At 41.8% G+C, this 26,816-nt stretch overlaps 1 protein-coding gene across 1 annotated transcript; it reads left to right on the top strand.

The window, feature by feature from the left end:
- The first annotated feature begins 1,358 nt into the window (after positions 1-1,358).
- On the top strand, positions 1,359-25,654 carry MYH1 (myosin heavy chain 1). The gene is made up of 40 exons (XM_032498792.1): positions 1,359-1,448; positions 1,700-1,730; positions 3,200-3,443; positions 3,535-3,678; positions 3,797-3,953; positions 5,014-5,041; positions 5,797-5,911; positions 6,006-6,098; positions 6,233-6,296; positions 6,984-7,082; positions 7,173-7,276; positions 7,430-7,568; positions 7,771-7,889; positions 7,978-8,127; positions 9,445-9,615; positions 10,362-10,668; positions 10,763-10,830; positions 11,932-12,019; positions 12,105-12,222; positions 12,872-12,995; positions 13,087-13,223; positions 13,321-13,576; positions 15,067-15,309; positions 15,402-15,578; positions 15,658-15,803; positions 16,052-16,142; positions 16,235-16,624; positions 17,232-17,358; positions 19,168-19,286; positions 19,448-19,644; positions 20,416-20,599; positions 20,879-21,044; positions 21,131-21,255; positions 21,649-21,957; positions 22,045-22,248; positions 22,578-22,703; positions 22,799-22,969; positions 23,252-23,356; positions 23,464-23,559; positions 25,400-25,654. The coding sequence occupies exons 3-40, from the start codon at positions 3,240-3,242 to the stop codon at positions 25,550-25,552; spliced, it is 5,814 nt and encodes a 1,937-aa protein (XP_032354683.1). The 5' UTR covers positions 1,359-1,448; positions 1,700-1,730; positions 3,200-3,239; the 3' UTR covers positions 25,553-25,654.
- Positions 25,655-26,816: the final 1,162 nt, after the last annotated feature.

The raw sequence follows: 26,816 nt of genomic DNA, 5'->3' as shown, positions 1-26,816 counted from the left end.
TACTTACTGGAAAATCTACCCAAAGCAGTCAAAAAGCCATTTAAAAATTCCCATGGAATCCTATTGAGAGCATTATTAAAGTGTTCTCTCCCTGAGAACACTGACATTTTCCAGATGCCTGATAAAGAAAGGGTGTAAGAAAGTAAAATGATGTGCCTGTGGCTACAAAGCAGGTTAAGAGTTGGCTAGGCATGCCCACTCAGACGCATGTCTCCTGTAAGACCCTTCCTGATGCCTTTAAAAAGCATGCTGGGCTGCAAACCAAGTGACCAAGGTCTGGACTGCTGTGTGATTTGTGAACTCTCTTCTATTCTTTGAATTTCAGTTTCTTTCTCAGTGACAAGAGGAATATGGATTTAATAGTCCCTTACAGCAATAAAATCATGTGACCATTATGAACAGTATCTCCAGATACCTGCTTTCATAAGGCAGCTTATTTCCATTAAATTGACTGAAATATAATTACAGTAATGCAGGAATGGCTTCAAAACAGGGTATATTAAGCAAATTCTGTCTCAATCTCAGACAGACAATGATGACACAGAGACAGGCAAGGCCATGGAGACAATAAAACAAACTTTTTTTGATAAAAAATCAGAATGGAAAATAATGTGCCTGTATCATTCACAAGCAAAATGTGAACTATATACCATTGATAACTGATGGAGGAGAAGTCACAGATGCTGCATATGTAGACAGAGAAATGCTCTGTTTTCTAGTATTTTCTTACATTGAGTTTCACAGAGGATTTCACAAAAAAACTTGTGTTAAAAAAAAGAGAGCGAGCGAGCGAGCGAGAGGCAGAACATCCGAGCTCGGCGAGGCAATACAATCTTGGAGCAAGCCTGAAGTGGGAGTGGAGTGATCTGACAGTGAACAGACTGACTGAAGGAAACAAAAGAAGCCGTCTGTCTTTGGCTGCTCTTCATGAAGCAAGTTTTAAAATTAAATTTCGAAGCATCCTCCAAAAAGTACAGCAAATTGGGGGAAAAAATTACGGCTTCTCGGGAGAAACTCGCCATCTTTTCCTAACCCTCTGGTAAAGAGCAGAAACTTTCCTCCCGGGTATAGTATCTGCAATCGTGCGGCAGCTGAAGAGCCCTGACACGGCGAGGCAGGAAAACCAGGTGGAGGGCACGCAGATCCCGGCTGCTTCTGAAACAACGCCTCACGTTATTCCGCAGGCGGTCACTTCCACGTTGCCAACAACTCAAATTATTTATAGGAGACTGATTTATACACTGAACCCAGTGTGAGACGAAATATTTCTAATTATATCCAAACATCTTTAATATGAGGGGAATTATGCTTGGAGACCTTCATTGCCAAAAACACGTTTTGCCAAATATGATTTAAGAAAGGGGAGGAGGCTACGTGTTTTCCATATTTGACCCTATAAAAGTGCCCTTGGAATGAGTATGACTTGTCTTTCCTCATAAAGCTTCAAGGTAAGTGTGTGTGAGGACAGGCCCTGTCGGAGGACCGGCAGGGATGTCTGGCTGCCCGCACGCATGCCACACATCCTGGCTCCCACTGCCGCTGGCAGCCCTTCCAGTCAAGCACCAACTTACGCTGTAGCAATTTTAATTAGATGCTTCAGTATTCCCAGTCATTTCCTGCTTCTCAGTTAAGAATCATTCATGCTACAGCTGGGAATTGCCAGAATTTAACCAAAGGAAATTTGCTTTTTTTCTTACAGTTCTGACCCACTTCAAGGTTGCATCTCTAAGGTAAGATACTGATTTTTTATTTCTGATTCTTGGCAGGGTGCAAGAAATCTTTTGCAGTGGTTTGGAGAGTGGCCGGGGGGATTATAAAATAAAAGCATTTCAATTTCATGGCTGTTCATTCTTCCCTTGAAAAACTCCGAGGGGGACTTTACAGACTGGTTCTCATTAATTTATATCTTTTGCAATATATGAAATATCTGCTTTCTCAGAATCTTTAGGAGTTTTAGATACATTTTTTTCTATTTGTAGTATTACAGGTTGTCTTTCAAATAACTGAATTGCAACATGCAATATAACATTTCAGAGCATTATAATTCATTCATAGAGAAAATGTAAATTTCATACTACAGCTTTTACTCAGCACAATATATAATATAAAATACCTTAAGAAGCTGTCTAAATGGATAAGCAGAATGGATAGAATCCTTGCCTTGGAAAATGGCTGAAATCTGCATGGTGTTTCACATGCTATAAAATGGACATTTTAAAAAATATGATGTGAAAGTTGATTGTGAGCATTTTTTAGCAAGACAAAAGATTTTAGTTGTACTTTCCAAATCACTGTAGTTTGAATGGAAAAATGTTAAGAAGTGCTTTGAGTTTTCCTGGAAGATGTCTTCTATTATTACAAAACAGGTTACATATGATCATTATTGACAGGATTAACAGATGCTAAAAGTGACAAGAAAAAAATTTTCTGAAATTTTATAAAGATATTAGTAATAAAGTAAGAAAATATAGGTAATAACACTTATAATAAGTTTCTGAGAATACTAAAGGTGGGTAAAGAAGCGGAAGCTTGTCAGAAGTACGACACAGGAACAGGAGAAACTGACGTGTAATAGATTATTTTTGACAAAACAAAGTTGCTCTCATTTCTACTTTCCTCTATTAGGTAGTATTTGAAAACCAGAAATCTATAAAAAAAAGCTTTTCACCATTTACAAAACAGTTCCTATAATTTTACAATGTGTTTCTGTTGAACTTTTAATTGATAAAGCCAGCTTTGATCCTTCCCTGTACCTAGCATGTGTCCTAAGAGGCGTGAGGGATGCTGTAAAAGGAAAGCACTCCCTGCCTGCAAGATGCTTATAATCTAGCTGGACGATCAGAACTAAGAGTTAAAGAGCTGGAGAAGCCCTGCTGTCACGTTAGCATTGTGTTCTGGATACCCTGACATGGGTTCCTTCTAAAGGTTAATATGCAAATGAAACAGGAAAAGGAGGTACAACATCATACAATGGATGAGCCAGAAACAAAAGTTTCTTTCCAAATAGAGTAATTATCTGTTAGCACTAGCACAGAATGCAGAGAATGACATTTCACCTCCAGCCAAGCCAGGGAGGTGCTCACACGAAACATTATGCTCGCTCTAAACTGGTCAGTAAATGAAAACTGTTTTGGTTTTTTAACATAAATCTAATGGTCAAGTTTCTGAATTTTTATAGTATCTTTTCTTCCTCTACCAGGCAGGGTCTTTGACAGGGCTGCCATCAATAACCTGCAGCCATGAGTTCAGACCAGGAAATGGCTGTCTTTGGGGAGGCTGCTCCTTACCTCCGAAAGTCTGAAAAGGAGCGCATCGAGGCCCAGAATAGGCCCTTTGATGCCAAGACATCAGTCTTTGTGGCTGAGCCCAAGGAATCCTTTGTCAAAGGGACGATCCAGAGCAGAGAAGGAGGGAAAGTGACGGTGAAGACCGAAGGAGGAGCGGTGAGTAGGGTCCCAGGAGCTGACTACATTCCACTGATGATTTCGTTTGGTCACTCAATTGACATAAACAGTCATCTCTCCTGTTTCCCAGACTCTGACAGTGAAAGATGACCAGGTCTACCCCATGAACCCTCCCAAATTTGACAAGATCGAGGACATGGCCATGATGACCCACCTGCACGAGCCAGGAGTGCTGTACAACCTCAAAGAGCGTTACGCAGCCTGGATGATCTACTGTGAGTTCATTCTCATGGACTTCTTCTGCTCATGCACGTCGCTCATATTTTGAAAAACAGCACATTCCTAAGGTCCCCATGAAATAATTAATTTCTTTTCTATTTCTTTTGGTGCAGACCTACTCAGGCCTGTTCTGCGTCACTGTCAACCCCTACAAGTGGCTGCCAGTGTACAACGCAGAGGTGGTGGCTGCCTACCGAGGCAAAAAGCGCCAGGAGGCCCCGCCCCACATCTTCTCCATCTCTGACAACGCCTATCAGTTCATGCTGACTGGTGAGTGGTTCAAATATTTTCCATATGAATTATTTTACCACCTATAATCACAAAATGGTAAAGCAAAAAAGGGCTTTGGAAATAATTGAATCCAACCTCCCAGTAGCACAGAAGAGGGGACAAAAGAACAGTGAGGTCCACACTGTCAAGCGGGAACTAACATTCAGTTCTTCTGATTCCACCCCCATGACTCCACCAGACCACGTACTGCTCCATCCTACTAAGTGTGACTCGCTGATAGTCTCTTTGCTTGGAAATTCATGATTTTAAACATTTAATTAACAAAAACAAGCTGAAGTGTATTGTCTGAATAGAAATGAAAAATACATGTTCAACATTTTAGTACCTAAGTATCCTGTTGATTGCAACCTGGATACTTTTAAGAGTACTGTTACATCTTTAAAGTCGTCAGAAACCACCTCAGAGACAATATCCCCTCTCTGATGAAAGTGATATTTTGGGGCTACATGCATACAAACGGAAATTGTTACTGTTCCCCTATTAAAGAACTTAATTCTGATAGAGGCACTATCTCTCACCTGATCTTTATTTGACCCAATGGCATTTTTGGGGAAGGCTGATCAGAGTTAGGGTTGCAGTCAATGGCCCTGAGATACAAGTGAGTACATGTGTATATGCGTGCGCATGTGTGTATCTGCGATATGAATTGAACTTTGGTCTGATTAACACTACTTTAAACTATAAAATAGAGTCTAAGTCTTAGCATATTATGTATTTTTCAGTTATATGCATCCGTCAGCAGACAGCCTGAAATCTACAGATGACAAGTAGGGAATGTGGCTCTGTAAAGTTGCTTTTTTTTTTTTTTTTTTTTAATCAAAAGGACACACTTCCAGTGGTGCCTAAGTTTAAAATATGACAATATTTTAATGTCTCTCTTTCCCAACTTGAGACTTAAAAATAATATCACATATAGCTTTATAATAATATATTGAAAAACTCCATTGAACTAGACACACACGATGCTCTCAGTGTCTACCTAAAGAAAGGTTCTTTGTGTAATGATATAAATGTTGACTGTCCACTATTTTTCTTCCAGATCGGGAGAATCAGTCTATCTTAATCACGTATGTATTAATATTATGAGACTTATTCCTATTTTACTCACACTGGGAAAATGACAAACCAAAACAAGAAATTGCTTCATGCCCCCATACTAAACCAACAGCATGATCAGCCTGCAATTAGATATTATAAAGTTTAGGTTACATCTGAATGCAAAAGAACAATGTCCCAATTTAAATCATTTGCTAGTCCAGTACTGAAAGTTCCAGAATGTTCCGGCAAGTTGGAGATGTAAACCACCACATCCTCACACGGCCAGAACCCGTTACCGGGAAGCGAGCACACACAGCTTCCGACGGTTGGGAGTTTGACAACGTTGCCAGTGTTTCATTTGCAAGGTCTACTGGGGAATGCTTATTCCTTCAAAGACCTCACTTGGGAATGTCTTTAGCCTAAGGAAGCTGACAGACACATCATTATTTCAGAGAGTTTTGCACTAATTGCTTCATTTATTACATAGTGATTGAGTGGGTACTTCTTGGACACTCAAGTCCCGGGCTAAGCCCCTAGAAGAGAGTCTCGCATATTTTAAGCGCTCAAGAAATAAGCGTTACATGATTACTGAATGAATGTCTCAGCTTCTGTTGAGTGCAAAGCACCAGAAACACCATGAGCTACATGTTAGATGAAGAGAAAGACCTAGGAGACTCTGACAAGAAATATAAAGCAGGCAAATAAGGCAGTGAATGCAGATGAAAGTCGTTTCATTTGTCACAAGAGCTTAATCTCTCACACATATTGGATCACTGTCTGACAGCGGGGAGTCCGGGGCTGGGAAGACTGTGAACACGAAGCGCGTCATCCAGTACTTTGCAACAATTGCGGTGACAGGGGAGAAGAGGAAGGAGGAACCTACTAGTGGCAAAATGCAGGTGGGTCTGGCCGCCGTGTCACAATCTGGGCTGGCAGGTGAGAAACTCCTGAGCCCCACAAGTGAGGACCGCTCTTGCCTTCTTGCCTTTGCAGGGGACCCTGGAAGATCAAATCATCAGTGCCAACCCCCTACTGGAGGCCTTTGGCAACGCCAAGACCGTGAGGAATGACAACTCCTCTCGCTTTGTAAGTCCCTAGGTCACAGAAAGGCTTTCTCAGCCCTTCAGTGCCAAACGAGGCATGTCTCAGTTATCATTTCAGTCTCTTCTTACTTCTGTGCCTCCAGTTTTGTATATAACATCACCCTTTTCACTTGCAAGGGTAAATTCATCAGGATCCACTTCGGTACCACAGGGAAACTGGCTTCTGCTGATATTGAAACATGTGAGTAACAGGACCCCCTAAGTAGAATCCAAGAACGGCAAATGATGGTTTGGAGGAACATTCTACAGCTCCTGCTGAGCCTGGAGCCTGTGAGACACCAGTCTGCTGCCAAGCACACCCGTGGTTAATGCCAGTCTCAACCACAGCCCGCAGCGGGCTTTATCCCCCCCCACCCCCTCCCCGCCCCAGTCATGAGCTAACGGTTCTGGAGAAACCGCCAGGGCTCGTGGGGCTTGTCTGAAGTAGTCCAGCCTCAGAACAAATTTCAAATTTTTCTCGGGAAAAGCTAAGACTAGAAGTATATCTGTTTCCTATGGGTTCAGTGTATGTGATTTCTTCCTAGTACGAGCCTTCATAAACATGCTCTTAGTAACCCCTCTGGTATAAAGTGAGAAGAGACCCAGGAGAGGACCGAGTTATCAAGGATCAGGTATATTCCAAATGTCAAGGACCTTCTGTGTGAGAATGAATACGTCCTGGGCCAGGCAACTTTAGTTCCCTTCTAGAGGTAGTAAGAGCAAACGCGCGGCGTTTGCAGAGACGTAACGTGGACTATCTACCTCGTGGGGACGTTCAGCTGGAATCTCAAGCATGCCAAGGAGATTTAGCTAGAGACCCACGGTTCCAAAATCACTCCAGGAACTTTATACTTTTTTCACCTACGCCAACGCCTGCTTTCCACCGCAGATCTCCTGGAAAAGTCTAGAGTCACTTTCCAGCTAAAGGCAGAAAGAAGCTACCATATTTTTTACCAGATCATGTCTAACAAGAAGCCAGATCTAATTGGTAAGAGCTTAAATTTGTAAGTTAGAAGCTAATTGTTCTATTAGCATCTTCTAAGGTGAAACATATACACCGAATTTTCCACGTACACAGAAATGCTCCTGATCACCACCAACCCGTACGACTACGCCTACGTCAGTCAAGGGGAGATCTCAGTCCCCAGCATTGATGACCAAGAAGAGCTGATGGCCACAGACGTAAGTTACACGTGCAGTTTTTAAAAAACAATTCCTTACATTTGGGCATGACGATGACAACCTGCTGTAGGTGTGATTAAGGACATAATACAAATGCTCCTAAATAAGTTGGTGCCTTCTGCCCAACTTCTGTCCTCTCATCTCTCCTGGCAGAGCGCCATCGACATCCTGGGCTTCACTGCGGATGAAAGGGTCGCCATCTACAAGCTCACAGGGGCAGTAATGCACTACGGGAACTTGAAATTCAAGCAAAAGCAGCGAGAGGAGCAGGCTGAGCCAGATGGCACTGAAGGTACCTGGTGAACCTCTATCTGGGCTAAATTAGAGAATACAGGCAAATAAGCCCATTCGAAACTCATGTCTCCTCTACAGCTGAGCTTCGGATGCATATACACAAATCTACCCCCACACAGTATGATTCACTCCTTACTCTGTCCCTATCAACTGTGAGGCCACAGTATGTCATGCTGGATACTCGAATTGTGTCTCTGCAGTTGCTGACAAGGCTGCCTATCTCCAGGGTCTGAACTCTGCTGACCTGCTTAAAGCCCTCTGCTTTCCCAGGGTCAAGGTTGGCAACGAGTACGTCACCAAAGGCCAGACTGTGCAGCAGGCAAGTGCATGACACTATGAATCACACACCCCCGACGTCCTCATGACATGTCTTCAATAACGCAGTGATCATTACTCTCTCTATGAAGGTGTACAACGCCGTGGGTGCTCTGGCCAAAGCTGTTTATGATAAGATGTTCCTGTGGATGGTCACCCGCATCAACCAGCAGCTGGACACCAAGCAGCCCCGGCAGTACTTCATCGGGGTCTTGGACATCGCTGGCTTTGAGATCTTTGATGTGAGTTAGCACAGATTTCGCAGGAGAAAAACTTAACAAATCTTACTTCCACGGTCTGTGTTACAAAAGGTCTATGAAAGACAGCTACACTACAAAGTAAACTGACACATGAAAGAAGATCAAAAGTCCACGAAAGGACGTGAATTTTAGGGCGAGACAGATCTGGGCTCAGATTCTACCTGTCAGTTCTGACCTGTGTGAACTTGGTTAATGGAAATGGTGTCCGACCCAAAGCTGGGCAAGTTCAACTACCATGTAAGACACCTAACACTCCAGGTAACACTCACTCCTGAGATCTTTCTACCACTGGGTTTCTTAATTTCAAGACATGAGCACAGTCCCCAAGCACAGTCAGCATCTAGTAAATGATGAAGAAGGTGAAGAGGCAACAACGGCAGCAAACTGGCAGTGGGGAAACGATGACAAATGCAAAGAACAGTTCTGAGATTCCTACCTGCCCTGCCGTGTGCAGGTACGGAGGATGGAAACAGCATCATAAAGACACTCAAATTCCACTGCCCAGGACAGACGAAAGCCATATAGTTTAGGAAGAAGGTTACCAAAGTCCCCTTCCTGACAGTAGTGTCTCGGATGTGTCTGATCCAGAGGTCCCATGTCTTCCCCTTTCTCTATAAGTAGACTGATGGACACTGAATGAGATTGTCTGAGTTTTACGGACAAGAGCATTTCCAGAAATTTTCAAGCCGACACGGGAAAGAGAGAGAATCTGGTACCAAGACGGAACAGGAAGAGCAATCCACACGTTTTCAAATAAGAGAACTAACAACAGTGCAAGCTTGTAGACTCTGAGAGTTTTAAAATAACAGTTTTGCTGAGATAATCATTCACATACCGTACAGTTCACTTATTTAAATTTCTGAATTCAGAGGTTTTTGATATACTTACAGACCTGTGCAACCGTCACGACAACTGATTTTAGAACATTGTCATCCCTTCAATGAGAAATCCCTCCCCATTAAGCAGTCATTCTCCACTTCCCTCTCCCCCAGCCCCTAGAAACCACTAATTTCTTTTGTGTCTTTGCATTTGCCTATTCTGGACATTTCATATAAGCGGAATCATATAATGCGTGGCCTTTGAAGCTGCCTTCTTTCACTTAGCCTAATGTTTGCAAGGTTCATCCGTCCTGTACAACCTCTTTGACTTCTGTGTACGGTGATACCGCTTTCAGTCAAGAGCATTCCCAATCGTGTTTCTCCGCAGGTGGGCAGGTAGACTAGCCAAGCAAGAAAAGCCACGTTCAGAGAGAGGCTGTATCACAAGATGAACAGCAATTTGTGTTTTCTGCTTATTTAGTTCAACAGCCTGGAGCAGCTGTGCATCAACTTCACCAACGAGAAACTGCAACAGTTTTTCAACCACCACATGTTCGTGCTGGAGCAGGAGGAGTACAAGAAGGAGGGCATCGAGTGGGAGTTCATCGACTTCGGGATGGACCTGGCTGCCTGCATCGAGCTCATCGAGAAGGTTCGCTTCCCTTTTTCAGATTGCAGATCATACTGCTGACCACTATTTTTGTTTAATCATAAAACTTGGTATATTCTATGGTACAAGACTTCTACATATAAACAAAATCATGGAAAGTCCTTTTGCCAACCCTGAGGTAGCTATTCAGTGAAAGGAGACTGGATCTCTTCTATCGAGTCCAGAACTCTGCATTTCCCTACAGTTTGCAATTCAACTTTACACTTAAACCATCTTTCCTTATGAAAGAGCTCAGAGAATAGTATGTCTTCTTATTTCTTTGTCAGCCTTGGATTCATTACTCCTGGCATTTGAAATTTGAGTTTCTAGCACCTTAAAGCAGAGCCTCTCGAATTAGCCAAAGACTCACCACACGTACTTAAAATTGCCCACTTCCCTAATCTCAATCATAGAAATACTTGTTTTCCAAGTTCTCTGACATAACCTGCATTGCTTGCAAGTTACCCCTGGAGAAATACTGCTTTAAAGCCTTTGGGAGAAAGTCACAAACTCTAGTAGAGCTCATCTCCATTAACTTGCTCTCCATCATACCCTAGAGCCTGCAGTACATCTGGATCTTCAGAAGTACCAGATAAATATTGGTAATTTAACAACTTCCAATCAAAGAAATGAGGTTTACCAACCATAATAAATTAAACAGCGAATTTTCTCAAACAGGATAATAATGTTACATATTACATCTACTGGCAGACGAAATTCAAATCTCATCTTCCTTTTCATTCTCTCAGCCTATGGGCATCTTCTCCATCCTGGAAGAGGAGTGCATGTTCCCCAAGGCCACAGACATCTCCTTCAAGAACAAGCTCTATGAGCAGCATCTTGGAAAGTCTGCCAACTTCCAGAAGCCCAAGCCTGCCAAAGGCAAGCCCGAGGCCCACTTCTCCCTGATTCACTACGCAGGCACCGTGGACTACAACATTATCGGCTGGCTGGACAAGAACAAGGACCCCCTGAACGACACCGTGGTCGGGCTGTACCAGAAGTCCGCATTGAAGACTCTGGCTCTCCTCTTCGCTGGAAGAGAAACTGATGCAGGTAACTTTCAACAGAATTAACCTTTTACTCAATATAGAAAACCCAGGCAGAGAACGCCTGCACTATGATTGCTTGTGATTTCTCTTCCTCTTAGAGTCTGTTGGAAAGAAAGGTGGTAAGAAGAAGGGTTCTTCCTTCCAGACCGTGTCTGCTCTCTTCAGGGTACAAACTTCATTTTTCTCTCTCTAATTAGATTCAGGAAGTTCAATTTTACTTTATTGTGTGTGGAAGGGGAAGTAATCTTGCAAGGATTCTAGAACTAGATGTGGCTCAAAGAGACGGGTCAGCAGGCAGTGGCAGAACTGAGTCTCAGGAAGGCCTGAGGTAGCTTGGAAGAGAGAGCTCAGTATACAGGAAACACAGGTGTCCGGAAGTTGGAGTCAGTGTGAGATGTATAATTCAGTACTGGGGACAGGAAATGAAGTTATTTGACAATAAATGTTCCTTTGGGAGAAGATTAAGCAAAACCTAAGATTTTCTTGAGCCTATGGGAGTGCCCAAATGAGGCAGGTGCTCAGGCGTATATTGGCATAGAAGCAAAATGAGTAGCTTTTGAAAGTTGAGGATAGAAAAGTAGTGGTAGGATTTGGAGACTGATCTAAAAGAAGAAAATAAGAAACCAGATGTGATAAGAAATAGCTTTTTAAGGAAAACTGACTCATCCTTTGACAATCCTATCTGTAACAACTGAAGTTCTAGTTATTCTGAAAAAAAAAAAAAATCACGATTTCCATTGAGTGGAAAACTTCTCACGTTTGGTAATATGGCTGTCGGTTTTCTGACAATTCCCAGAACATGGCACTGAAGAGCCCCTTTCTATGAAACCAGCAGGAGGACCCAGCTCTGTAATTATAAGGAGTAAGCATGTAATAGAAAAGCAGGTGCAACTGAAAGTTGGAGAAAGAAAGAAATGGGAGATTTGGAGAAACACTTTGAATTACTTGTAAATCAGACCGCATATCTAGGCAAAAGATCGTAAGTGACGTGTTTCCATGTGTTAAAATGTCACATATTTATAACATATGCTAGGAAATTCCATAGCAGCGAACGACCACTTTAACAGCTAGTTTATAAGGCACAGAGAGAGGAAACAGAAGGACAAGTTGGGAGTGTGGAGATTCCAGAGAAAATCCTTTGCCAATTCAACCTGGATGCTATTCATTACAATCGAACCAATGTCATGGCTCAGGATGATTTATGTCTACAAATGTGAATGTAAGAAAACAGTGCGTTTTTTAAGCAAATATTCATATGGTTCCACAGGAGAATTTGAACAAGCTGATGACCAACCTGAGGAGCACTCACCCTCACTTTGTACGGTGCATCATCCCCAATGAAACCAAAACTCCCGGTAAGGCACGTCTGACATCCAGACGAGTTCCGGTGTGTCTGCTTTAGATCATGAAATAAGGCGTGGGTGGTATTTCTCCTTCTAGGGGCCATGGAGCATGAACTGGTCCTGCACCAGCTGCGCTGTAACGGAGTGCTGGAGGGCATCCGCATCTGCAGGAAGGGCTTCCCCAGCAGGATCCTCTATGCAGACTTCAAACAGAGGTCAGACTTTCCTAATTGTGGTGCATCCTAAAATTCAGTATAAATATATTTAGTGTAAGCAAAACAACTTAGTGAAAAATATGCCTCTATTTGTTATTTTTTAATTTCCAAAAAAAGAATAAAAAATTATGTCTCAAAACACCTTTAAAATATAGATATACCACTCCACAGATATATTAAGCACTCTGCAGACGTTTCACTGGACTTACTATGCCCCTGGCTTAGCTCATAGATGTCTACATTAACTTCAAAAATTATAAGAACAGCCATTATTGAGTGCTCAATATGTTTGGATTATTTCATTTAATCCTTACAAAAACTCAGTAGAGATAAGTGCTATCCATAGCAAATGCATCTAGAAAGAATAATATGTTACATTTTGTTGGTTGTCTACATAAATGTGAACAAGATTGAAGGATCCTTTCCTGAGAACAGGGTCCGACGAGGCAGAAAGTAAAGTGGCAACTGTGCAGGGAGGTAAAATGGAATAAAAATAGACAGTAGATACTAGATTTACTATCTGTGTAGACAGCGTAGAAAGAATACTAATTACTTTAAAGCTGAGTTTTTAAAATGGATCATTTAATGCTTAGCGACTAGCAGTGCCATCAATAAACCAAGTTTTAAAAAACTATATTTACTTTACCAGATACAAGGTATTAAATGCAAGTGCCATCCCTGAAGGACAGTTCATTGACAGCAAGAAGGCTTCTGAGAAGCTCCTTGGGTCCATCGACATTGACCACACCCAGTACAAATTCGGTCACACCAAGGTAACACCCGTCTCTAACGCCCTCTTGACACTGTGCCTGTCTCTCTGGAGTCTACGCAAAGTTTCTGATCTGCAACTCTGCCCCCACACAGGTCTTTTTCAAAGCTGGTCTTCTGGGGCTCCTAGAGGAGATGCGAGATGAGAAGCTGGCCCAGCTGATGACCCGAACCCAGGCCAGGTGCAGAGGGTTCTTGGCAAGAGTAGAGTACCAGAAGATGGTGGAGAGAAGGTACTAAATGGGATACTTTACTAAACCCCATCAGCCTAGGCCTTTTAATTTTGCTTCCTGTTATATCTGACTTTAAGGATTTATGTCCCCATTACAGAGAGTCCATCTTCTGCATCCAGTACAATATCCGTGCCTTCATGAATGTGAAGCACTGGCCCTGGATGAAGCTGTATTTCAAGATCAAGCCCCTCCTCAAGAGCGCAGAAACAGAGAAGGAGATGGCCAACATGAAGGAAGAATTTGAGAAGACCAAAGAAAGCCTTGCAAAGTCTGAAGCCAAAAGGAAAGAGCTGGAAGAAAAAATGGTTACTCTGATGCAAGAGAAAAATGACCTGCAGCTCCAGGTTCAATCTGTGAGTATCAGAGCCCACTGCCTGCAATCTGATGCTAAAATTTCGATTCAGCAATTACTAGAGGAGAGGCCAGATTCCACCTTATTAAGGGACTGATTATCAATCGTTCCTAATTCACAACTGCTCAGAATGGTCCATAAAATTTTATATATAATATTACTAAAAAGCACTGTGATAGGATTCCTTGCTGTTGAGAAGGGAAAAATAAAAAACATTCTTCCTTTCCCCCTGTTGTTTTTCCTAACAGAATATGGGCAGGAAATAAAGTGATCTTTGATCCCTAAGATTATCCCTACTGAAAAATGCAAATAAGAGCAGTGAAAAAAGAGAAATATTGACAGGGAAAAGGAGGAGACTTTGTGATGAAAATGTATCAACTTGAAACCAATATTCTGAATTTCTGTATCTCTGGTCCCCCGGGCAATTTCCCTCTCAACTGTATCATTAGAAACTCTCTAGTCCCCTGAAAGAACAGGACCATTGCAAAGACAATGGCAATACTTTTCATAAATAGTGTCAATGAGACGATGCATGAGAGATAGTGTTGATGTTCTTGGTCCAATGTCCCAGTAAATATCCAGAGAATATTTGGAAGAAATATTTGATCAACACCATCACCTAACCCATTTTTGTGACCTAAATGACAAGAGAATTTCAGCTACCGCCACTGAAATCAACAACAGAAATGTTTAAGGCTACTCTCTAGTTCTCTGAATTCAGAACAAACTCTACATTGGTTCCACTGGGTGCACAGGTTTTAGACACAAGACTAGAAAATTTAAAGAAAGATGAATTGTAAATACCTAGGTCAGCACTGTGATTTTCCTTGTAGTTTTCGTAGACCAAGGTTTTCTAAATTGAGGAGGGGTTCATCACACTTTCAAGAATCAAAGGATAATTGCATAGGGTACCTGAGTCTGATCCAAGTATAATTCTCTCCTCTCAACATAATATGACCTCTTTTCAACATTATTCTATCAACAACCTATTTAATAAATGTTTCATGAAGTAGCAAGCATTAGGGATACAACTTTGAGCAAGGGACATGGACCCTGCCCTCAGAGAGTTTATATTCCAACTCCCATTTCTTCTCCTAAGAAACACTCTTGCTACTTCTCAAAGCACCACCTTTTAAAAATGCTCTGTTGCCCTGAGTCGTTCCAGCTGCTCCCTTTAACTCCCAGCTACTCTTGTTACTGTAGGACATGTCTTCCTTTGAAGTCACTTTTCTGATATTACCCCTCCCTCCAAGCACCTGCTAGATACCCAACCATTTTCTTTGTTTTCTTTTAATAAACTTTTTTGGAAAATAATGTTAAATGTATCTTCAGTGCCATAAGTGCCCAATAAATATTTCCTAAACAATGGAAAACTAATAAAAATTAACCTAAGACTTTAAAGCACAATTTACTTGTTTGGTTTCAAAATCTTAATAAAATCTGAGAATGTTCACAAAACAAAATCCAGAAGTGTCTACTGTTCCTTCTCAGGAAGCAGATAGCTTGGCTGATGCAGAGGAAAGATGTGACCAGTTGATCAAAACCAAAATCCACCTGGAGGCCAAGATCAAGGAGGTGACTGAGAGAGCTGAGGATGAGGAAGAGATCAACGCTGAGCTGACGGCCAAGAAGAGGAAGCTGGAGGACGAATGTTCAGAGCTGAAGAAAGACATAGATGACCTTGAGCTGACACTGGCCAAGGTTGAAAAGGAGAAACACGCCACAGAGAACAAGGTATGAAACACACTTCTATGTAGCATTTAGAGACTCCGCCATCCAATTACGCTGCTTTGGAGCAAAGATAATGTCTTCCTTAACTTTCCTAGGTAAAAAACCTCACAGAAGAGATGGCAGGACTGGATGAAGTCATAGCTAAGCTGACCAAGGAGAAGAAGGCCCTCCAGGAGGCCCACCAGCAGACCCTGGATGACCTACAGGCAGAAGAGGACAAAGTCAACACCCTGACCAAAGCTAAAACCAAGCTAGAGCAGCAAGTGGATGACGTAAGTCTAGGATTATCAAGGAAATTATTTTCTTGAAAAGGAAGCTAAGCAATCCTTTTGACTTGACATTTATATTAAGCTTGAAGGGTCCTTGGAGCAAGAAAAGAAACTGCGCATGGACCTAGAGAGAGCCAAGAGGAAACTGGAGGGTGACCTAAAATTGGCCCAAGAATCCACAATGGATATAGAAAATGACAAACAGCAACTTGATGAGAAACTCAAAAAGTGAGTATGATAGAATTCAACTGTAACCTGCTTCTTGTCTGGGTCTCTAAAATATTACTTCATGGCACACAGAAGAAAAACAATGTCATCTTTGACTTTTGTCTGTAATGAAAATGGTACACTACTGACTTGTAAAACATGTCCTACTCACTTCGTCAACACCAGCAGTATAAAGATAATCAATTACACAGAGGAAAGAAGACTGGTAGGAGGACGGACGGAGAGCTAACGTGTTGCTCTTCTAACAGGAAAGAATTTGAGATGAGCAATCTGCAAAGCAAGATTGAAGATGAACAGGCCCTTGCGATGCAGCTGCAGAAGAAGATCAAGGAGTTGCAGGTAAGTATGTGATTTCCATCAGTCTCATCCAAAATGACAAAAAAATTCCTACCACCAAGGAGCTCTTAACTTTGAGCCTTTCCCCATGCCAGGCCCGCATCGAGGAGCTGGAGGAGGAAATCGAGGCAGAGCGGGCCTCCCGGGCCAAAGCAGAGAAGCAGCGCTCTGACCTCACCCGGGAACTGGAGGAGATCAGCGAGCGGCTGGAAGAAGCCGGTGGGGCGACTTCAGCCCAGATCGAGATGAACAAGAAGCGGGAGGCCGAGTTCCAGAAAATGCGCCGGGACCTGGAGGAGGCCACCCTGCAGCACGAGGCCACGGCGGCCGCGCTGAGGAAGAAGCACGCGGACAGCGTGGCCGAGCTGGGGGAGCAGATCGACAACCTGCAGAGGGTCAAGCAGAAGCTGGAGAAGGAGAAGAGTGAGATGAAGATGGAGATCGATGACCTGGCCAGCAACATGGAGACCGTCTCCAAAGCCAAGGTACAATTATGATTTAAGTTTTAAAGAGATTTCTGTAGGACAGGTGTGAGTGAGTCTTTCAAGAATCAGTAGTAACTGGCAGGAGGAGACTATGGCAGTGCCAGGCAGGAGGCTGGGCAGAGGGAGGGGCAACTACAGTGTGTTGGGGCAAAGTGCTCCATCTTTACATGAGAATAGCTGTACGCAAAGAACATGCACCCTAACAACTCAAGTTCTTTCAAATAAAAAATACAATTCAATGATCCATTCTGAAGTCTTTAAAGCACTTCACCTTGATTAGGCTTTCTGCTTTTCCCTTAAACACAAATACATAACTTGTGTCTCAAAAAAAAAAATCTCATAAGCTGCATCATCAAGTACCATTATTCTCGTATCACAGACAAGCCAACTGAGTAAAGGCTGCAATTCACAAAGCAATTTGGTGGCACTATGTTTAGACTACCGGTCTTGTTACTACTTCCATCACAATCTAAGGCCTGGGTTGTCTTCATTTGTTTCTAAAGAAAGTTTATTCTCAAAATAAATGAGCTCCAATGGAATGTCTGGATTACTGAAAATGTCTATGGACCAAACGCTTGCAATGCCATCTGCCACTTTTTGAATGCAGGGAAACCTAGAGAAGATGTGCCGCGCTCTAGAAGACCAACTCAGTGAACTTAAGACAAAGGAGGAAGAACAGCAGCGGCTGATCAATGACCTGACAGCTCAGAGAGCACGCCTGCAGACGGAATCAGGTGGGACATTTACCAGTGTTGACATTGAATGATAAATTTACAATGCACGCTCAATTCACTGAAAAACTCTGCAGTGAGGTACCTGAGCTCACATATGTCCCCTCTGGGAGGTGCCCGCCCATTTGAACACATTATTGATCACTGGCATGGACTAGTTTTTTTCTTTCTGTCTTTTCGGTTTGGGGTTTGTTTTCTTTTAAATAAAGAGATCCAGGCTCTTTTGCTTTAACATTTTAAAGCAGATTTGACTCTAATCTATAAGTTACCAAAAAGCATATCCTCAGAGTATTTTATTTTCACTTTTCAAAATGCTGCCACGAGTTTTTTGTTATTTTATTACCCTCATTAGTCAGTGTAATGTTATCCTCATTTTAAAGATGACAGATTATGACAGTGATGAAATGACCTGTCCAAGGATGCTCACTCCAGTCTTTCCTCAAGTCTTTCCAACTGCTGGTAGCACCAGCAGCAGGTGTAGGGAAATATTCAGGACCCCAACCCAGCCAAGAGCATTCAAGTGAGGGTTACATAGTTTTGATCATCCAAATTGGACAGTCTTTGCATTTACTCCTCCTCCTATCAACTTATCCAACTTTCTACCAGAGTTTGACTTCCCCAAGCAAGAGGTAACAAGATGGAAATTGTTCAATGGGTCATTTGGACTATTAAAGTAGTAGGCAGATCAGCGTCTTGGAGAAATATTTTACTCTTTCATATTCATTCAAATATTATTCTTTCTAGACCACAGCTCAAGTAAGGCTTTTGTTACTGTTATGCAGGTTTGGTAAGCACACTTTATGAAAATGAAAAATGGCATTCTTGAAGAGTCGAAATGCTCCTTGTAGTTTCTTTTCCTCAGCATATGCTTACTCTTAGTAATTTAGTGGTATGGGAAAAAAAATGAAAGTTGTGATTCTTATTAAGTGTTAAAAAGATAAGGCTTCCAGGTAACCAGTTCAAAAAGTGGTGCTAAAAGGATCTTCTCTCTTTTTAACATAATACAGTTGACCCTTGAACAACATGGGTTTGAACTGTGTGGGTTCACTTATAAGCGGATTTTTTTTTTTTTCAGTAAATACATACTATGGTACTCCGTGATCCACGGGTGGCTGAATCTGTAGATGTGGATACAGAGGGCTGGCTGTAAAGTTACACATGGATTTTCGACTGTGCAGAGGGTCGGAACCCCTAATCCTCCAGTTTGTTCAAGGGTCAACTGTATAGTGTATTTTCAGAATTATATTGCTTAAAGAATGGGAGACAAATTTAAATGCTACTTAGTTTAGAAATTGATTAGTTATCCATAATCCAACTCATTCTTGGGGTGGAAGGACACTTGATTATTTAATATAAAAATGCTTTCAGGATTTTCTTTTGAACATCACTTCTACTTACAGAGGGAACTGCTCAAAGTCTCCTATTTTTCACAGAATAAATTTTGTTTCAGTCAATGGAAGGTAAACTAGTACAACACTGTTGCCTTAGACAAAAAGCACTGGAATGTTGTTTTGGTTAGATTTGCATTTCTTTTCACATGTTTCTTCATCAATTTTTATTGGGATCAAATAATTTTAAACATCTCCCAAAATCTCTTATGCTGTTCATAAGCATGTATTCTACCTCAAAGTCTTCCTTCCTTCTCATTTCACATAGATGTGCTCATCAGGGTTGAAGTGGATGCTGGTGGTTTGCTATAATCCACATTCTACATCATGTTTCAGACCCACCTCCCTTTCCCTGCTCCAGTCTGTAATTTAGAGCTTTAATTTCCAAAGTAGAGTTGAGTTTTCCGGTTCTTGGTCTTTATAGGTGAATATTCACGCCAGCTAGATGAAAAGGACACATTAGTTTCTCAGCTCTCGAGGGGCAAACAAGCATTCACACAACAGATCGAGGAACTGAAAAGGCAGCTTGAAGAGGAGATAAAGGTTAGCCCTGCTTTTTGCTGCTGTTGTTCTTGTCATTGTCCTTGCTTTTGAGGTTGTTTTCTGCTTACTTCTAACATTTTCTTCTGGTGGCCTACAGGAGTTTAGGGACTAAACATAACTTTAAAGATATAAAATTAAGTCACCAATCTCTATGTTCTCAGGCCAAGAGTGCTCTGGCTCATGCCCTGCAGTCGGCCCGCCATGACTGCGACCTGCTGCGGGAACAGTACGAGGAGGAGCAGGAAGCCAAGGCCGAGCTGCAGAGGGCGATGTCCAAGGCCAACAGCGAGGTGGCCCAGTGGAGGACCAAATATGAGACAGACGCCATCCAGCGCACGGAGGAGCTGGAGGAGGCTAAGTATGTTCTAGACTTAGTTAAAATGGAAATATCTCCATTAACAAAGTGCACCTGCTATATGTACTACAAGGGCAAATGTCCACTGCTCCCCAAACAAATAAAAACCTAGGGGAAAATCATGCATGACATAAACCTAAATAAGAAAAACCAATACTCCAGGTTGCTGATAGGGAAAAATTAAATTAAATTAGAGGATAGAAGGAAAAAGGCAAGAGGATAGAAGGATATAAGGCCAGACAAAGCTGAATGATTATTTTTAAAAAGGGGAACTATGGACATCATCCTATCTACACAAGTGTGGAGACAGAGTCAGCTGTACTCTCCTGTGCTTCTCTCTCCTCTTAACCACTAATGGAAGAATCAGTCCAAGGTGATAGGTAGGTAAGAGAAAAACAGTCAGACTCTGAAGCATAGCTCCTCCTTTTGAGATGTAAAAATATGGCTTTTTGTAGAGGGAAAAAAGAGATACATTGTTAAAGACTAAAAAGTAGACATTAAATTCTGTAATAAGAAAGAACACATATTGTTATATAAAGGGCTAAATATTCAATGCAATCCAAAGTTCAAGACTGAACTGTAAGAGGGAGAATCTTATTCAACAGAGTTTAAGGAAGGGACCTGCTTATTCAACAGGAAGTTTAAGGAGAGATCAAGTCATTTATTCTGGGAATAATGTACAGCCATATAGTGGGAATTATAATGTTGTGGTAGATGCCTTAGAAGAGATTCTGAGTGACCAGTCACTTCTATTGTCCTCATTTCACTTTTCAGGAAGAAGCTGGCCCAGCGTCTGCAGGATGCCGAGGAACATGTGGAAGCCGTGAATGCCAAATGTGCTTCCCTTGAGAAGACCAAGCAGAGGCTCCAGAATGAAGTGGAGGACCTCATGATAGACGTGGAGAGGTCTAACGCTGCCTGCGCGGCCCTGGACAAAAAGCAAAGGAACTTCGATAAGGTAAGTTCCACCCCAGTTTCTGCCTCAGCATTCAACATGTGATTAAAGTCTGCTACCTTCAGTGTATCTGATTCAAACCATCCAAGGGCTGTTCTCAGCAGCTGCTGCTCCATGAGTAAGTAGGGAGAAGGAGGGACTCCAGTGATTTCTACTTTTCTCTTTCGTAATTATTTTTCAGTCCCAGATCATCTCAACTCTGTCTGAAAGTTGCCAGAATAGATGGTTTTCATACCATCAAACTTTCTCCACCAAATTTCTTGACCATTCCTTGCCCCTCAGGTCCTAGCAGAATGGAAACAGAAGTGTGAAGAAACTCATGCTGAACTTGAAGCTTCCCAGAAAGAGGCCCGCTCCCTTAGCACAGAGCTGTTTAAGGTCAAGAATGCTTATGAGGAATCGTTAGACCAACTTGAAACCTTGAAGCGGGAAAATAAGAATTTGCAACGTGAGTACATTTTACCCTTTCTTCAACAAAAGATCTGAAAGAATGTTTTCCCTCACTGAACAAATTTAATTTTTTTTCACCAACAGAGGAGATTTCTGATCTTACTGAGCAGATTGCAGAAGGAGGGAAACATATCCATGAACTGGAAAAAATAAAGAAGCAAATTGAGCAAGAAAAGTCTGAAATTCAAGCTGCTCTAGAGGAGGCAGAGGTAGATATTTTACTGTATACTCTAAAACAATTTTGAGAGGAGTTAAGATCTACTGAATTGGTGAATCAAAAGAAAAGAAAAATAATTTTGATGCTGTGTACTAAGTATGAGTATGGAAAACTCACCACGCATTAAACTAACATAACTGTACATCAGGAACTGTGTGCTAGACACTGAGAAAACAAAGATGAATAAGTTAAGGGCCCTGCCCTCAAGGGCATGAAATAGTTGGAGAGACAGAATTATACAAAACCAACAGTAACACACTGTAGAAATTTCTATAACAACAGAATAAAGATGTGTCATGGTGGCACAAAGGCAGGAACTAATTCGTATTTCTAGAATACTACACACTTCCAGTCCCTGCTAATGTCACCCCTTGCTGTCATTAAGGCATCTCTTGAACACGAAGAGGGTAAGATTCTGCGCATCCAGCTGGAGTTGAACCAAGTCAAGTCTGAGATTGACAGGAAAATTGCTGAAAAGGATGAGGAAATTGACCAGCTGAAGAGGAACCATGTTAGAGTCGTCGAGTCAATGCAGAGCACTCTGGATGCTGAGATCAGGAGCAGAAATGATGCCATCAGACTCAAGAAGAAGATGGAGGGAGACCTCAATGAAATGGAAATCCAGCTGAACCATGCCAACCGCATGGCTGCTGAAGCCCTGAGGAACTACAGGAACACCCAAAGCATCCTCAAGGTAAATGGGTTCAATAGATGGTCCCAGAGCAGTTGGAGTGAGGGCAGCCCTGAGAACAAGGTGGCTCAATGATCATTCATTCCACAGGACACCCAGCTACACCTGGATGATGCTCTCCGGAGCCAGGAGGACCTGAAGGAGCAGCTGGCCATGGTGGAGCGCAGAGCCAACTTGCTGCAGGCCGAGATTGAGGAGCTGCGGGCCTCCCTGGAGCAGACGGAGAGGAGCAGGAAAATTGCAGAACAGGAGCTCCTGGACGCCAGTGAGCGCGTCCAGCTCCTGCACACCCAGGTGAATATTAACAGAACAGTAAAACATACAGTGGACTGAAAAGGAAATTCTTGCTCAAATCATAGTACTACCTAAAAATTTATTCATAATGCTTTATGGAGGTTGAAGTGTAAAACATTTAACATTTTGGGGTTAACAATATTTGTTTATCTAAATTGTGACATTCAGAGTTGACTGTCTTGTAAAAATATATTATCAACTCAGATATTTTATGGAACAAGAAGGTATACTAATTATTAACTTAATTAGTTTGTAAGTTCATTAGCACATTGGACATCTTAATTTTGCTTTTATGTATTTAATATTTCTAAATTTTATATTTTAACCAGAACACCAGCCTAATCAACACCAAGAAGAAGCTGGAGACAGACATCTCCCAACTCCAGGGAGAGATGGAGGACATTATCCAGGAAGCTCGCAACGCAGAAGAGAAGGCCAAGAAGGCCATCACTGACGTGAGCAGAGGGCCACGCAGGGGTGGTCAAGCTAGAATCTTGACGGGCTATCTTATCTTAGCTCTCTCAACCTGTTTCATTTTACTGCTCATTAGGCGGCCATGATGGCCGAGGAGCTGAAGAAGGAGCAGGACACCAGCGCCCACCTGGAGCGGATGAAGAAGAACCTGGAGCAGACGGTGAAGGACCTGCAGCACCGCCTGGACGAGGCTGAGCAGCTGGCCCTGAAGGGCGGGAAGAAGCAGATCCAGAAGCTGGAGGCCAGGGTGGGTTTTCTGATCAGCATATTCCCATCTCATTCCAATCCAATGCACAATTTTGAATATCTAGCATTTCTAGGTGATGTGGGGCACACAAGATGAACAAGACATATTCCTTGCTGCCCAAGAGCTCATGGGGGGGGGGGGGAGGTGCAGTGATTAGCCTAAGGCATCAAGTACTACATATATAGCCGAGTAAAAGAAGTACTATGGATCTTCTGAAGAAGTAGAAATCCACTGAGTGAATGGATCATAGTAAACACCTCTAAAATGCCCATCTTCTTGCAGGTACGTGAACTCGAAGGAGAAGTTGAAAGCGAACAGAAGCGCAACGTTGAAACCGTCAAGGGTCTACGCAAACATGAAAGAAAAGTGAAGGAACTCACTTACCAAGTAAGGAAAATGTCCTGTCTTGGTTTTTCCCCTAGTCTGCAAGAAATCAAAAACCAAATATGATGGTATCTGTACTTTCAAGAAACTTACTCTTTAAAATATTTCAGACTGAGGAAGACCGCAAGAACATTCTCAGGCTCCAGGATTTGGTGGATAAACTGCAAGCCAAGGTGAAAGCTTACAAGAGACAAGCTGAGGAAGCGGTGAGTTCAGAACCCCTTGGGGTGATGGGGCAGCCTCCTGTTCTCAGCTATGTCCAAATCAATTTAGTTAAAGGAATGAAAGAAAGAAGGGTAAAATAAGGAAGGATCAAAGGAAAATGGTTCAACAAAGATCTGAAGAATGAAAAGAAACCAACCACTTGACGAGCCAGGGGAGAATGTCTAGGGAGGAGGAAGAGCAGATGCAAGGCTTCTGAGCAGGAAAGAGGAGAGAGGGGCACAGGGAGGAGGACAGGGAGAGAGGAGGACATGTTCTGGTCCAAGAGGCAGAAAGAATGAGGGAGACAACAGCAGACATGGAGCTTGAGATCTGGGCAGGGGGCGGGTCATGGAGTCTTCCGGGCCATGATAAGAAGTCTGGCTTTTATTTGAGATACAGTGGAACACTGGGAAGCCACAGGAGGGGTTTAATCTGGGTTGGTCGTGCCCTGATTTATTTATATATATATATATATATATATATATATATATATATATATATATATATATATATATATATATTTTTAAAAAAAGAGTATTCTGGCTACTAGGTGGAGAACGGATTGTGAGAAAACACAGGTGCAGGGAGACATTTTAGGAGGGTTTTCAGGTGGCCCAGTGGCTTTTGGAGCACAAAGAGAGAAGTGGAGAGATTCAAGGTCTGTTTTGGAGGTAGAAACTACAAGATATGCTAATAGGTTGTGCTTGGGAGGTGAGAGAAAGGAAAGTAAGGCTAATTCATCAGATGTATGGTTTGAGTAACCAGGTGGATGGCACAATACTACAATGGAGAGCTAAGGAAAGAACATATTTGCAGCTCAAGAAGGAAACACAAATTCTGTTTTGGAAACACTGTTTGAAATACCATTATACACACAAGTGAAGGTGTCAAGTAAGCAGTTAAATATGAAGTCTCAGAAGGTCTGGACTATGCTCAAACCATTAGATCCTCAACACTCCACCACATCTCATTCCCTAGCCTGGGATTTACCTGAAATAATAATCAAATAATATCAATTTCCTAAGTATGGAAGTATGGATATACACACCTACATATCACAAATTAGTTCCTCTGATTATTTATGATTTTTCCTTTTCCCCTGACCTCTACGGTCTGAGAGAGAGAGAGAGAGAGAGGGAGAGGGAGAGGGAGAGGGAGAGGGAGAGACTTAACCCTATTCTCCTCATCTGTAAGAGGAAGATTTGGGGTTTTTTCCAAGCTCTGTTATTTAGTGACGCAGAATTTTCTAAATGTTCTAAATTTGAGTGCCATATTTTGGATGGTTCTTAATGAGCCTTTAAAAAAAAAAAAGAGTGACTACTAGAGACTAAACTAGAACTGGCCTTCACAAACTTACTGCTATATATTCAGACATAATCAGGGACCTCTTGGACTATTTTTACAAACAATCAACTTCTTGTTTAATTTCTAAACAACATTAAATGACAATAGTTTATATTTAAGGCTGTTAGTCTGGTACAATATAGATTGTATACCTGCATTTTTAAGAAATCTGGTTCCATTCTCAGGATTCAGGGGTGGGGTGGGGGGGCTGGAAAGCCGACATATTTAGTAGTAGCTCTAAGACGTTAAGATATTATAAATTGAGAACTTTTAGAACATCTTGGAGACAAATGTCACCTGTTCCTCCTACACATGACTTCAAGAAGTATAAGAGGAATTAATTTTAAAAAAAGAATCAAGAGTATTTCTCTAGGTTTTTAAAAAGGTTTATTAGAATGAACCATTTTTAAGTAAAAAGGGATTCAAAACCCACTGACCCAAGATAGGAGAAATTCTGAACTTTCCCCCTCTCATAACTGTCTTTCCATTTATTCTCAGGAGGAACAATCCAATGTCAACCTCTCCAAGTTCCGCAAGCTCCAGCACGAGCTGGAGGAAGCCGAGGAGCGGGCGGACATCGCTGAGTCCCAAGTCAACAAGCTGCGGGTGAAGAGCCGGGAGGTTCACACGAAAATCATAAGTGAAGAGTGATTCACCCAAATGCTAAAAAGTGACCAAAGAAATGCACAAAATGTGAAAATCTTTGTCACTCTGTTTTATACTTATGAGTTTTGCAGATAAAAAATTTATCTGTAAGGAACTTGTGAGTCTCTTTTTTTCCCACTGTGTCAATTTATATTTTTATCCAACAAGAAAGAATTAAACAAATGTTTTACTTATATCTTAAGGAGAAAGATTTAGTCACCAAGAATAAAACATGGCAGGAGTATCCAGGTCAATCCCCGTCAGTAAGAGCCCTCAACATCATAAATGCCCCTTGGGAAGCAAGGGAAGCAAGAGGCAGACCTTCAGCATACAAAATACAGGGCATACAGAATACAGAGTAAAACTCGCCTGGCAAAGCCTTAGCTAGTTACCAGAAAAAAATGGATTTCTGTTAATGAAGTCATTGATTTTTTTTTCATAAAATGGTAGGAAATCCTTGATCCTAAGACTGAATAAAAACAAATCAAAACACCAATTACCTACATAAAATAAAAGTTTAAAAAAATGGAACAGACACTCAAAAATGCAAACTCTCCACTGAGTTTGGATTAGGACCCTTTGAGAGGGAAACACGTTCTAAAGAATTTTCGGAACTTTTATTTTTTGTTACCTACAGATGTCTAGTTGTTTGTTTTACTAAGCCTCCTCGCTTGTTATTACATTAGAATGGTAAACAGGAATGAAGAATGAATATACTTTCAGTATCTGTTCTTTATCTTTGCAAATTTCTGTACATTTTACAAGGCTTTCTCCTAGTACTCCTGCTGGCAATAGAAGGTCAAGTAATATTTTTAAAAAGGCAGTTCCCTACTTTCATTATTTTATCTTTTGGTTACTACACTGTGCCTTTCTATAGCGCATGGTAGTTTTTATCATCATTACTCTAACTGGTATTACCACTACAGAGTTAGGTGCACTGAGGCTAGCATGGACCTTCTATTTATCTCATTTTTAATAGGCAAGGAGCAGGTCAAACAGCCAGTATCTTGTCCATTATGAATACATACAACAAAGGTCTTACAAGAACATCACACACCTATTTAAAAGAAGCAATACACAATTAAATGTTTTTAATTTTATTATTGAGGAGGTTAAACTTTCCAGCTGCACCCTCTGGATCTCAGTTTCTGGGGAAGATTCCCTCTGGGGGGTTACACACCTCCACCTATTTTTTATTGATCATTAAATGAGCCAATTGTTTGATGCTATAACTTGAGCTGCACGTTAAAAAAATTTATAAAGCAGTTTT

This window comes from Camelus ferus, chromosome 16, assembly GCF_009834535.1.
Source record: "Camelus ferus isolate YT-003-E chromosome 16, BCGSAC_Cfer_1.0, whole genome shotgun sequence".
NCBI classification, from domain to species: domain Eukaryota; kingdom Metazoa; phylum Chordata; class Mammalia; order Artiodactyla; family Camelidae; genus Camelus; species Camelus ferus.
Note: the sequence above shows the minus strand (reverse complement) of the source record. Positions and strands in the feature narration are given on the sequence as shown.